Below are 14,965 nucleotides of genomic sequence, written 5' to 3' on the forward strand. Positions count from 1 at the left end.
GCCCTCTTGAGCATCCCTGATTAGAATCGCTCAACCATCGGTGGCTATGCCTTCTGTTGCCAAGGCCACAAGCTCTGGAACTCCCTCCCTAAACCTCTCTACCTCTTGTTCCTCCTTTAAGATGCTCATTAAAACCTACCCATTTGACCAAGCTCTGCCCATATTCTTGTGTTGCTCGGTGTCAAATTTTTGTCTTGTAACACTCCTGTGAAGCGCCTTGGGACATTTTACTACGTTAAAGGCGCTATATAAATACAAGTTGTTGTTGTTGTGTCGGCAGCGGCAGCAACATGGCTCCTTCCTAAATATAGATCTCTTAGTTGCAAGGATATCCTTATAGATAATAACATTAAGATAATTTTAGTTATTCTCTTTAGACAAATATAGGTTTCGGGAATATGATCAAGTTTTGTTTAAATTATGGAAGATTTAGATAAGATATTTGAAAAGTAAATTGACAGTGGGACTAGAGGGCATGCCTATAAAATAAGTAGACAAGGGTTCCTTTAGACACCAGAAACAATATTTTTTTCTTCTTCCACTTAGCCCCGTGGATGTGCTAAATACGGGACTGCTGCAGTCTTTTAAAAAGCGATTTAAATTCCTGAGGGAAGATGGCCTTGAGAATATTGGGAAGGGAGAGGAGGCTGGTTAGTTCTCTTGGAGTTTGCTTGATTGCCATATGAAACTAGGGACATTATTCCGGAAAGTGACTGTATTTTCTCAGGATTTTTTGTAGTGATCGAGAGTTGGCTTTGAGTATTTGAAGAGGGTGGTGCATAGGATTGTACTGTTACATGGGTAGAATGTTCCTGAAGGTCTTTTCATATGTTTATAGAAATAGCATTTTGTAAAAGTTTAATAGTTGATGAGCAATAGTATCAAGAGATCAGAGCATCTGGATGGCACAATGCATTCGAGATCCAATACGCTACACTACACAGCTGTGCTGCCTTGCAGAGGCAAGTGGAGGTCAGACCTTTCCATTAATGAAGGGTGAGAAAATGAGCAGTATCCCAGGCCAGTGATCTTTTGGTACCTACTTTAACTGTTGGTTGAAGAATGGGGTATATAATAGAGGAATAGGATGAGGCAGCGAAAAACAAGTATGGCCAAAATGTAATAAATATAAGAAGTCACACAACACCAGGTTATAGTCCAACAGCTTTATTTGAAATCACAAGCTTTCGGAGCGCTGCTCCTTCGTCAGGTGAAGTGGAGAAATGCATAAAGACACAGCTTATATAGTCAGAGAATAATGTCAGATGTTTACAGGTAATCTTGCCAACTGCCATTTATCACACCTCGCGCTCCGAAAGCTTGTGATTTCAAATAAAGCTGTTGGACTATAACCTGGTGTTGTGTGACTTCTTACATTTGTCCACCCCAGTCCAACACCGGCATCTCCACACCATGGCTACTATCGACACCACAAAATGTAATAGGATGTGATACTAAGTCCAAACGTAAGCACAATTAAGTTGCAACCAAAACTCATTTGTTTCTGATCACTACTAACTGGGTTTCATAAACAGGGGCATAGGGTACCAGAGTGAAGAAATACGTGATAAATTTCCCCAAAGCACTGGTTCGGCAATATTCGAGTAATGAGTGCAGTTTTGAATGTCCCATTATAGAAAGCACATTAAAGCCATCAGGATACTGACAGGGATGAAAAACTATAGTTAAGAAGAGAAATTGAGCTCTTTCCACTGGAGCAGAGATGGCTATGAGGAGATTTAAGAGTTGTTTTAAATTATGAAGGGTTTTGGTTGACTGAATAGGGAAATACTTTTTCCTTTGGTTGCACAGATAGCCACCAGGGGGCACTAATTCAAAATTAGCACTAATAGTGAGGAGAGAGGTTAGGAAAAATTTCTTTATGCAGAGGGTGCTTTTCCACAGGGAGTAGTTGAGGCAGAGACTATTGCACCTTTTAAGAGAAAATTGGATAACTGCTCGCACCATAAAAAATGCAGGGCTATGGGAGAGAGCAGGGTGGGTGGGATTAATTTTGGATTGCTCTAACAAAGAGCTGGCACAGACACGATGGGCTGAATGACCTTTTTCTGTGCTGTAAACTTCCATAGTTCTGTGACCCCTGAGCCCCACAGTGTATACTTAAGTTTAAAAAGAGCAGCTGAAGTGTCTAATGTCTGTCAGAGGTTAACTTTCTTATTAATGTTGTTATTAATATGCAGATGATAAATTGTACATTGCTACAGAATCTAGTGTACAAGTTTCTCTGCTAGCTTTAATTCGCCATTTCAGAAAAAGCCCCTATAACTAATACTGCTATAGAACTCTCTCTTACAATTAGAGGACACCAAAGTCTGGAAGAAGGTGCAACTTGTACATTAGATTTCCAGTAATTTGGAGTTTGGAGTCTGTTAACATTTCGTGTTTATTTAGTCTTTCAGTTTTTTTTAAAAACTCTCTCTAAAAGCAGAATCAATCTACATGGTTTATTCAGTGGGAAAAAAGTTAACTTTGTTTTTCTTTGTTAGCCTTGGACCTCTATCTTAAGGAATTGGAATTTCTTGGCGGTGACACACCCTGGCTACATGGCTTTTCTTACCTACGATGAGGTGAAGGCTCGGCTCCAAAAATACATCAACAAACCTGGCAGGTAAGGAACAAACAAATTGTGATATTAAACTGAGCTTTTAATTGGACTTTCACTTTTAGCTTTCTGGAACAGCAGTGGTATGAGGTTTTCTCCTCTTGTATACAGATCATTCTAATTATGCACATTACCTTTGATGTATTTCATCTGGTTTGTCAAATATTTAATGACTGGATAAGGATCATTTTAGATTGCACATCAAAAAGGTAATTCTGGTACCTCAGTTTATTAAGTCTAAATATAACTAATCTAAATTAAAGTGTAGAACTACTAAAATATATATATTTTAAAATCTGCATGGTGCTATCAGTGTTTATCTAAAGAATGGAGAGGCCATAAGGAGTATTCATTGTGCATTTTGAAGCAACAGATTGTACTTTACACATCCTCTGGCATTCAGTGAAGAGATAATCAAATTCGTTGACAAAAACTCATGGAACTATTGGCAAATTAGCTTAGCTGGATCGAAAAATGCTTGGCAGAAGGGAAAGCACAAGGTAGTGCGATATATTGAGGGGGAGGAATCTTTGCTATTGAAAGTGACTGGAGGAGTTGCATAGGACGCTGTTCTGGGTCTCCTGCTGTTAGAATCATAGGCCCCGAAATTTAAGGGGAAGGAGGGGTGGGGGCAGCTTTGCAGTGAAGAAACCCAAAATAACGAGTTTACGTCAGGTCCTGCTGAATTTAACACTGCAAAATAAATACCATTTTTGAAATCCGTTTCACAGCTGTAGCCAGCCAGATTGGGAGGCTGACTGGCTGTCGGATGGGTAGGCCTGCGGCACCAGGCTGCCGCCGGAGAGTGTAGAGGATGGAGGGCGAGATCGGGGAGGAAGGAAGAAGATTGCAGAAGGGGCCGGAGAGATTGGGGGTGATGGGGAGAAGAGTATTGGAGGGGGGGAGGTGGGAATCGTGGTTGACGTTGGGGGGTGCATGGGAGGAGATTGTGGGCTGGGGGGATGGTCTAATCGCTGGAGAGGTTAACAGATTTGCTTGGTGGGCAGGGGGCAAACACTCCTGCTCCTCCTGGCCCACAAGCACTACTGGAAAAGCTCTTGCCTGTTCCATGCAGCAGTTCTTGCCTCCCTATAGCTGCCGGGTTTCCCAAGTCCCGGGAATCCCGGCCAGCCAGTGTCATGAGGTGCACAGCCTTATTAAAATATTTAAATGAGGGACCTGCCTCCTGGGAACGAGTTGATTGCCCGTCCCCCATCTCGCCTCCGTTAAAATCGGAAGTGGGTGGATTCGGCTCGGGTTTGAAATTGTTTACATTTTTATTTCCCACCTGACCCGTTTTGGGGATTTTAAATTCCCCTCATAGAATCTTACAGCATTGAAGGAGGCCATTCGGCCCACCATGCCTGTGCTGGCTCTTTGAAAGAGCTATACAATAAGTCCCAATTTCCCTGCTCTTTCGTCATAGCCCTGCAAAATTTTCCTTTTCAAATATATATCCAATTCCCCTTTGAAAGTTACTATTGTATCTGCTTCCACGCTTTATCTATTCTATTAAAACCATTCATAATTTTAAACACCTCGTAACCTTCTCTGCTCTAAAGAGAACAGCTCCAGCTTCTCTGGTCTCTCGACATAACTGAAGTCCCTCATCCCCGGTACCATTCAAATAAATCTCTGCATCCTCTCCAAGACTTTCACATCCTTCCTATAATGTGGTGCCCAGAATTGTTCACAGGACTCCAGCTGAGGCCTAACCAGTGATTTATAATGGTTTAGCATAACTTCTTTGCTTTTGTACTCTACGCCTCTATTTATAAAGCCCATAAACCTATATGCTTTTTTAATAGTCTTATTAACTTGTCCTGACACCATCAAAGATTTGTGTATGTAAAACAGGTGTCTCTGTTCCTGCACCCCTTTAAAAATTGTAGCGTTTACTTTATATTGCCTCTGCTCATTCTTCCTTCCAAAATGCATCACCTCACAATTCTCTACATTAAATTTCGTCTCTCGTGTCTGTCCATTTCACCAGTCTGTCTATGTCCTACTGAAGTCTGCTACTATCCTCCTCACTGTTTGGTTCATTTCCAAGTTTTGTGTGATCTGCAAAACCGACTTTATCCTGATATTCCTATACTCACTGGCACGTGACACTACAAGCAATCCAGAGACCTTTGGGGTCCTGTTCTTTAGTTTCCTCCCTAGCTCCTGAAACTGTGTGTAGGACCTCAATCCTTTTCTTTCCCATGTCATTGGTCCCATCATGGACCATGACTTCTGGCTGTTCCCCATTTCCCCCCATCAGAATATTCTGCGTGATGTCCTCTACCCTGGCACCAGGGAACCACGTGAGACTAACATCAGCGGTTGCAGAAATGCCTGTCTATACCCCTGATCATCGAGTCCCCTATGACAGCTGCATTTCTACACTTTGCTGTGCCCCTCTGTGCAGTCATTTGCCCCACGGTGCCGTGGATTTGCTCTAGACTGCACTCCCTGAGGTTCTGTCACCCACCGGTTCGTGAGTGCCACACTCCCGCAGGATTCCTGCACAGCCTGCCTCCTCTTCCTACCATGCCGGGTGGCCACCCACTTACTCTCCTGAACTCTGTGACTGTAGGGTGACCACCTCCTCGAGCGTATGATCCAAGAAACTTTCAGCCTCCTGTATGTCCTGTCGTGACACCAGCTGCTCCTCAAGTTCAGAAACCTTGTGATCGAGCAGCCGGAGACACTTCCTGCGCATGTGGTTGTCCAGGGCACCTGAAGTGTCTTGAAGTTCCCAGATGGCACAGGATGTGCAGACAACACATCTTAGCTGTCCTGCCATTTTACTGTCTGTTTACTTAAAGTTGATCGTATCCCTTATTTTAGTAGCCCTTTATCGCCTAGATAGTTAGATTAATAAATAAATTAAACACTTAGCTTTTATTCCAAGGAATCCGCCGATCGCTCTTATGTGTTGGCTATGACACCACTTTTCAGATGTTCACACTACAGTATTTACAAATGATATGAAGGAGGGTTATAACAATTACTTATGACGTATAGCCATCTGACCAGTTGAGTTGTGACAAATTACGTATTGTCTAGCTTTAATTAACGACTGTCCCTTTAAATTCAGTCACTGTACATAATTTTTTTAAATGGCAGTTCAGATTCTTGTATCAAGCTTATTTTGATACATAAGTTGCAAGTTTGGTTCAAACTGTCTTTTGAACTGTAGGCTTGAGGAGAGGAACAAAGGCAACTTTAGACAAGCATGGATGGTGTGATTTGTTCAGCAAAATACAAGACAGCCAGTTATTTTGAATCTAACTATCTGTTACGAAAAATCCAAACATGCCGTACTCGTAATCCACACATGCCGTAGTAACCGATGAAAGGGCCTTTAAGTGACTGGATCTGTTTACTGAGTTCTTGGAGGTAATCAAACTGATTTGAAAATTTCACAGAGAAAGTTAAGGTAGACTAACTAACTTCTGTTGTCGAAAAAATTTAAGGAGGAAAAGTGCTATATTTACAAAAGTTATCTAGAAAAGAATAGCAAGGTATTATATAATGACTTGTGTTACTTTGTTTATACCAAGGGTTAGATAGAAAACTGTAAATATAATACATATTATAATGACTTGGATTATTCAAGTAAGATTTGAGATTTAAATGATTTTTTTTCACTAGACTTATGGATATATGGAATTAACTCCCTGGTTAAAAAAAAAAGATAATGCTGCATCTAGCATCTTTGTAAAACGAACAAGCTAAATATCTGGTTGTGAACGGGATTGAGGATTCCAAGGAGAGGTACGGCTGGAGATAATTGAATGCTGTTCGGAGTGTGATGTTCCTGGATTGTTGGGGCCATGAAGGACAATTGGCTTGGTATCAATAGTGTGGGATATGAGATTGACTAGATATTCTGGAATTTTGCTTGATTTGTCCTATTTTGGGACACAGGATCTTTCTCTGGAAGGTTGGGTGGAGATTTATTTTGGTGAAGGGGTATTTTTATTATTTGTGGGTGTCACAGTATTTATTGTCCTCCCTGGTTTCCCTGGGGGCATTGAGAGTCAACAATGTAGTGTGGGACTAGGCATGTAAGTCAGAGCGGGTAGAGATAGCAGGTCCCTTCCTGAAGGACACTAGTGAAACAGTGGGATTTTGCAACAATCCAGCAGCTTTTATGGCCATTTTTCTGGTGCTAACTTACAAATGACCAGATTTATAGCATTAAGTTGGATTTGAACTCGTAATCTCTGGGTTGCTAATCCAGTATATAACCACTAGCCTACTGTACATGGCCTGTGGTTGAGCTTGATGGGCCGAATTGTCTTTTTTCATGCATTCTTATGAATGAGTTCAAGGTACATTTAACATGTTGCTACCTTCAGATGAACATAAGCAATTTATTGATCGTATAAAGTCTACTGGCATTAAAAGTATTATTCATCAAATTATATTGATTGGATTATTTCTCTATCTCAGATATTAACTAAAATTGTACTGAATTTAAATTGATTTTGTGTTTTGGGTGAGCTGTGTTTATCTGAAATTGTTTGTTGTGCCATATGCTATCTGTTATACACCTGCTTTGCAATTTGGAAGGCTGGTGATATTCTGGAGTTCGATGCTTACTCTGTGCACCCGGCTGTTTATTTTTGTACCATATGTTCTGCTTAGATTGCCTTCAATACTGCCCCAGTTCTGAAAATAAGCCAGGCTACAAGTAGTATTTGAACTGGCAAACCTACTTTGCTGAAAGGTGGGATTTATTAGCTTGAATTGCCACAGTTTTGTCTGACAAAGTACAGTAGACTGTTAACTCTGCATTAGACTTGTGTAGATGAATATAATCTGGAAACCCCGGGGCACAACCTAGTACTTGCCTTTAGCAAAACTTTGCCAGCATCCTACTGTGTTCACGCTGTACTCATTTAGATCTTGGCTCTACACATTTTAAATTACTTTAACATTCATGTTAGAAGCCGGCAGGGTTGATCTCTTGACAGTTAAGTAACGGTAAACAATCTAACCCAGTGTATTTTAAGTAATCTGGGTAATTACTACCCTCGGTATGATTTTCAGTACAGGATGGTTCAAATGAGCTAATTCAATGTAACAGGAATGGGATGCATATGGCTGGGTATTCATTCATCTTCAGGTTGTCAGTCACTGGCTTTGATGTATACTTTTTATATGAAAGGGACTTTTCAAAGCTATAGGAACATGAGTAGGCCGTTGAGCCTGTTGGTACCCTTAATACCATTTTTTTTTACCATTAGTTTACAAAAATCTATCAATCTCGGTCTTGAAAATTTCAATTGACCCAGCATCCACAACCTTTTGGGAGGAATGAGTTCCGGAGTGCCATGATCCTTTGTTGTAAAGTGCTTCCTGATTTCATTCCTAAATGGCCAATCTCTAATTTTAAGCTTATGCCCTCTTGTTCTGGATTCCGCACCCCCCCCCTCCCCACCATAGGAAATAGTTTCTCTGTATCTTCCTTATGGTTATCATTTTAAACACCTTTATTTGATCACCCCTCAACTTCAATGGAATACAAGCCAAGGTTATGCAATCTGTGTTCGTAATTTAACTCTTTAATCCCTGGTATAATTCTGGTGAATTTGCGCATTGCCCCTTCCAAGACCAATATCTTTCCTGAAGTTCGGTGTCTTAAACTGAGTGCAGTACTCCAGTTGAGGTCTGATCAAGGCTCTGTACAACTGAAGCATCACTTGCTCCCCATTGTACTCCAGCTCCTTTGAGATAAAGGCCAATATTCCATTAGCCTTTTTGATTACTTTTTGTACCTGTGCACGAGCATTTAGTGATTTTGGACACCTAAATCCTTTTGCTTTTCCACAGTTCCTAATCGCTCCCCATTAAGAAAATATTCCAATTTGTCTTTCTCAGATCCAAAGTAGATGACCTCACACTTTACAACATTGAACTTGAGCTGCCATAATTTTGCCCACTCACATAGTCTGTCTATGCCCATTTGCAACTTGTTGCTCCCATCCACACAACTTGCAGTGCCTTCGAACTTAATGTTGTCATGCAACTCTCTATTCCTTCATCCAAGTCATTAGTAGATCAGGTGAAAAGCTGAGGCCCAGTACAGATCCCTGGGGAACACCACTTGTCACATCCCACCACTCCGAGAACAAAGTCTTTATCCCTACTCTCTCCTAGCAGCCAACCAAAAAAAATGTACACTGTTTTACATTTTATATTGGAAAGTGGATGTAAAACTCAGGTGCTTATTATATGCCAATAATGCGAGATTAATTTTTCTTAGAAATAATTTTTCATGACCATTTCTTTTTTCACTTTTACTAATTGATCTAATTGTGAATGGGGGTCCTGTTTATTCACTTCCAGAAACCAACTCCAAGATCTATTGGTAGGCATCAATAAAGTAATTTTTTTTAACCAAGTTCCACCATAAACTCCTGGACATTTTCAAGTTGGTGGATCAATAGCGCTGATTCTCTCCCGATTCTGAACCGTAACCCCAAATCCTGCCCGGTCTCTGTGTTAAAATCAGGTTCAATATCCATTGATTTAGCTTTGAGTATACTATTAAATGTAGCACAAAATGAAGTGGGTATGTGAAATAATAGAATTTAAAAATATACATTTAGTAGAAATTGAGTCGGACACCATGCAACTTTACAGCAAATACACCAAATAGAATTAAATTGATAGGAGCATTGATAACACCTCATGGGTTCTAATGGAGTAAAAGTTTGCTGAAGAACCGATTGCTGGTTTGTATCTGAAGAATATCCTGTCTATCACTGATCATTTCTTCACCACAGTCGAGCTTTGCTAGCCTTTGCACTGGATTTTGGGAACAATAAATCTTCTCTGGAGGCACTAAATTGGGAAATTTATCGGTGATAAATGGAACGTAAATGTTTTGTATGCAGTATTGCTTGTATCGTTGGTATCCTTCATTTACTGTAAATAGTTTTTGCCCCTCAAATCTTGATATTGGAGCTAATTTTGTCTTTATTTGGGAATTAATTTTCTCCAAATTTACCTGTAATTTTTGGGATCTAGTTTTTTCCCTCTGATTTTCTTGCAGTTTCTGAGTGCACGATAGAACCTGGAAAACGCCCCAAAAAACTCAAACTGTCAAAAAAAAACTGTCAATAAAAAAAAAAGACTATCGAACAACAGTTGGATCTATCACAAGCTGATCCTAGCATCATAGTATGAAATGAACATGCTATCTTGCTAATTTCTGGAATTGAGTTCCTTTTGCAATGAGGGAAATATAGTAAACGGAGGAAAACCTACTCTTAAGAGTCGTCCTGCTCTTATTCCCGTGATCATATGGTGGCCTCCTGCTGCATGGCATTGTGCAAAACTGTACAAAGCAGGAAGATCCCAGGTCATTTCCTGGCCAGTGGTGGTAACTGCTCCTAGTATGGTGGTAAGGATGCTAAATGATCTCAGTGCCCCTGGGCTGGGCAAAAATCAGCCAGGAATCTGTTCCTGATTGCTATCCCACATCCTCTGCTAGAGGAGCATGTGTGTGACCATTGCTTGAGGACAAGACCAAGATCAGCTGAGATGTCCCAACGATCAAATATCCTGTTGTTGCTTACATATGGAGAGTGGTTACTTTGGCACGATAATGAAAGGCTGTCAGTACCCATGGAACTGTTGTGCATGAATCTGTGCCTGCAGGAAAGGGGGAGGAGGGAGCTTGAAAAAAAAGAAATTCTGATAAGAGCAATTTCTACTGAAATGGAATAAGATGCATATATTTACTTAAAAATGGTTGTTACTTTTGGTAAATTATCGACTGAGGACTTTAATAGCAATCGTTTGCTCTAATTTTTTCTCCTTTGGTTTGGATAGTATTGCAGATGCTGTTTCCCATGCTTATTTACATTTACCTAATTAACATTGCATGCTTGTGGCCTTTTGCAGATGTTCATGATAGAAAACATGTGTGATCAAATGGTTAATGAAGAACTACTTAATAATAGTGTTCTCATAGTTGAATTGAGCTGTATTTGGTGGACGTGTTTCTGGTTACTGGTAAAAAGGAAGTCTAAATATAAATGATTTGTATAGTAGTTTGATTCTTGTGAGGGAGTTGAACCAACAGCTTAAACTAAAGCTGAAGGAACCTCTGGTTAATGGTCTCCATCAGTTCCGATCTGTGCCCCATCTCCTTTTATTGAGTATAACTTTTTTTTTTTTTTAACTCATCCAAATTATCCCTTGTACTGAACGAATTCACTTATGAAGTATTTTATTCAAACAAGGATGTTCATGTTAACTGTAAATCTGTGTAAGTTTTTTTAACAATGATGTGGTGGTGGGCACACTTGTATAATTAAAAGTCCTATGACAAATATTGGGACTGATTTATTACAAGTGCACGTGTGGCTAGGATTAAATGTTTTTTTTACACCATTTAGACTTTAATCGATGGTTCATATAGACACCTGCAAAATAAATGCATCGTCAACTTTCTTAAAAAACCACTAGTACATTAGGGAATATGCTAGTCGTGCCGATTTGATTTTTTAAGACCTCTTGCTACCTTTTTGTTTTTTCTTCCGGACTTGAAGGAATCAAGGGCTTAATATGAAAACTGTACTTTTCAATTTGAATTCAGTAGCTGGTTGATTCATAGATTAAAATGTTTTCTGATTTTTCAAAAAATTGTTTATACATGTGCAGTCACCACACAACTACATATTGATTTGATCCTTTTTTCTAGGCTATGTAACCTTAATAATACATATTGCTTTCTTATTCCCTGTTTGAGTCTGGGACACGTGCCTTCTGTGTCTGATGGCCTGTATACCTAATGTATCCCTAAAACAGCCTCCACAGCCATTTTCTCACATTTGTAGGCAGAAGATTGGGCCTGTGGGAGAGCGGAAGCACCGGACAATAAAAAGGATTGTTTGTCTTCTTTAATACCCCATTGGAGTTTAGAGGAATGAGAGGTGATCTTATTGAAACATATAAGATTCTGAAGGGGCTTGACAGGGTAGATGCAGAGAGGATGTTCCCCTCGTGGGGAAATCTAGGACTAGGGGGCATAGTTTCAGAATAAGGGGTGCCCATTTAAGACGGAGATGAGGAGGAATTTCTTCTCTGAGGGTCGTGAATCTTTGGAATTCTCCACCCCAGAGAACAGTGGAGGCTGAGTCATTGAATATATTCAAGGCTGAGATAGACAGATATTTGAATTACAGGGGAGTCGAGGGTTATAGGGAACAAGCGGAAAAGTGAAGTTGAAGCCAAGATCAGATCAGCCATGATCTTATTGAATGGCGGAGCAGGCTCGAGGGGCCGAATGGCCTACTCCTCCTATTTCATATGTTTTTCTAATTGGTTATAGTGGGCCTGGTTATTGATGCTAGTCAATGCCATGAATCAGCGTGCTTGCATCATGATGCCATTTTGCATCACAATGCAATCATATGAGCTATCTGAATGCATTTAGCAGGATATGAAAGAAACCTTGTGTTCCATAAAACTACAGTGCTGTTGAGTCTATGGCGGTTGGATGGTTTATCTTCAGGAATGGTGCTGATAACTGGAGAGCCATGCATCAGCAGTTGATCGCCCTGTTGAGCAAGTACCTTAAGAAACTGGCTGTTGAGTCACTGGCATTGCTACCCAAACAGCTAACCAGGCAGCATACATGAGCAAAAGCAAAATACTGTGGAAATAGGAAATTGGAAATAAAAACACAAAATGCTAGAAACACTCAGCAGGTCAGGCAGCATCTGTGCAAAGAGGAACCAAGTTAATGTTTTAGATCTGAATCATTTTCGCTCTCCCCAGATGCTGCCTGACCTGCTGAGTGTTTCCAACATTTTCTGTTTTTATTTCAGCATACATGAGCAGTCAAACTGAAGCTCTGTTCAGCCTTGTGTACCATTGTGTTACTCTTAAGAAATCCATTTTTAGTGTCTCCTTAACGACCGGTTCATGTTATAAAGCACTAGAGTTAAAATATCCAGTAGCCTTAAGATTTGCAACTTATAGGCCTGGATTCTCCGGGGTCTATGACCGTGTACACACAGCACATGCGCGAAAACCCAGAACTTGCGATCGGTCAAGTTTCAGCTTGACAGATCGTACGAATCCAAAGGAAATAGACATTCACTGGCACAGGGTTATTTGCCCAACTACTGCCCAGCGAAAGCCCACAAAACTCTTACGCCTGGTAAAAGCAGGAGTACGGCCGCCTTTTACCAGCGTACGGGTTTAATAAATATTAAAATCAAATTTTTAAAATCATTTAAACATTCAAAAACCTTTAAAATTTGTTTAGGTTATTTTTGGCCCCTTTAAACATGTTTAATTTATTTTTCAAAAATTAAATTTTTGTTTTAAATGTTTAATTAAATTGTATTTTAATTTTTTAATATGATTTATTTTTATTTAAGTGGGGTGCGTGTTTTTTAGGGGATTCCTATTATGCTTATGGGAATTCCATACATAAATGGAATCCCCAGAAGCATAATGGGAATCCCCCTTTCTGATTGGTTGGGCCGGCCCACGTGATCTCAGGGACGCTTGCGAACCGCCTGCGCCCCTGGAATATGTGGGCTTTTACACAGGCGTAAGCCTGCAGGCCCAGGACCGCAAGAGCCCGACGATACAGAGGCACCAGGTAGGTGCGTACTTTTATTGCGGATCGGAGGCATTCGCCCGAAGGACGCCTCCGACCGCAATTTCCAGCCCATAATATATATGCAATCAGTGCCTTTTCTAAGTTCTTGAATGCGCACACAGACCCTAATTTAATGCTTTTAAGGGCTCTGATTGGCATTTTGGTGATTTACTCCAGTAGTAATTCCAGTTTTAGCCTTCAACTTTCAAAATAATTGTAAACTAGTTTCTTTTGTAAGGTACGTGACATCAGAATTTAAAAAAAACTCGGATCTGTGTAGACTAAGTAACTAAAATATTTGATTCCGTAGCTTGATTGTCATGTGCAAGTTTTTTTTTAAAAAAACAATTCAATAACGATGACCCAGGTAGAGGAAATTCACACTGTATGCGCAAACTCAATTATTTTATTTTCTGTTTGTGCCTCAGCTACATCTTTAGACTCAGCTGTACTCGGCTTGGCCAGTGGGCCATTGGCTATGTCACAAACGATGGAAACATCTTGCAGACCATTCCACACAACAAACCCCTCTTCCAAGCCCTAATAGATGGATGCCGAGAAGGATTGTATGTATTTGATATTGAAATGCTCTTTATTTTAATTTCTTGTAGTCTTAACTTCTGATCAGTGGTAAACTACCACTGAAGTAATAATGTCAAAATCTGCTTCAAGGTCGTAATCGTGATTTGACTCCTGTAATTACATAAATATTTTTTTTATTTTATTTAGTTATTTATACCCAGATGGACGAAGTTACAATCCAGATCTAACTGGACTGTGTGAACCAACACCTCATGATCACATAAAGGTCACACAGGTAAGTAAGCTCATTGATCTCCAGGTACAGTTTGAGTCTTTACAGCCTAGAAACTGGATTGCGCCATGCCCATTTTACAGCTCCAATATGGCAGGCAGCATGCACATGCTCTTGCCGTGCTGTAAGTGTGCCATTTGTCGTATTAGTAAAGGCTCCTGCATAGGCGTCCCGGGCACGCACCTGAAAAAGGCCCATTGCATATGTAAGTAGGGAGCCTCAAGCCTGCTTAAGGACCTCTTTGCAATATTTGTTTGTGAATAACCACTGCATGTGTCGTACGTGGTATGGTCAGTTTTCAGAGGCGCCTGGCAGTCAAACCAGCAGTCCTTAAAGGGAATGCTGGAGACTACCACCAGAAAGGTACGTTTTGACTTTTTTGCTTACCTTATTGTGGAGTCGGGAGGACCAGAGGTGCTCCTACAGCTCTACATTAAATTTGTGGGTTACAGCCAGCCACTGCTCGCTTCCCTTTCCTTACGACCTCAGCTGGCATCTGGCCCAGCTGATCTTGGTGCCTTCCAGGATGGCGAGCTGCCTCTGAGGCTGCCACTGGTGCCCGCAGCAAATTAGGCTGGCGGACCAATTTCTTTCTGTAGCCGTGTGCACAGTACCGGGGTTGCATACCGATTCAGGTGCCATCTGATTTCTAAGCTGTATCACCCTAACGCTGTAATATTGCAATCTGCTTCACACTAACAAAGGCAACTTCATCAAACATGAAGGACTTGCTCTTAATCTGTGAGGATCTCAGTGGAAGCTTTTGTACAGGTGAAGGGGGGGGAGGGGATGGGTTTGTGCCATGTCAGGCCATACTTGTGCTATTCTTAGCACTTGCTTACAGAGTCGCCTGAGCAGAGGACTGGGAGCAGTTTGCCTGTGTGCTTTATTTTCTGGAAAAGTA

At 40.7% G+C, this 14,965-nt stretch overlaps 1 protein-coding gene across 2 annotated transcripts in view; it reads left to right on the forward strand.

Annotated features, from left to right (window-relative positions):
* Positions 1 to 14,965, forward strand: part of cblb (Cbl proto-oncogene B, E3 ubiquitin protein ligase) — a 184,406-nt gene that overhangs the window by 122,667 nt on the left and 46,774 nt on the right. For both annotated transcript variants that reach the window (XM_086006910.1, XM_086006911.1), the window contains exons 4-6: positions 2,508 to 2,629; positions 13,676 to 13,813; positions 13,977 to 14,064. In XM_086006910.1, coding sequence (XP_085863036.1) covers positions 2,508 to 2,629; positions 13,676 to 13,813; positions 13,977 to 14,064 — 348 coding nt within the window. The remainder of the gene's footprint in view (positions 1 to 2,507; positions 2,630 to 13,675; positions 13,814 to 13,976; positions 14,065 to 14,965) is intronic.

Source organism: Somniosus microcephalus, chromosome 14 (assembly GCF_052327205.1).
Source record: "Somniosus microcephalus isolate GS21.2 chromosome 14, FLI_Smic_1.0, whole genome shotgun sequence".
Lineage (NCBI taxonomy): Eukaryota > Metazoa > Chordata > Chondrichthyes > Squaliformes > Somniosidae > Somniosus > Somniosus microcephalus.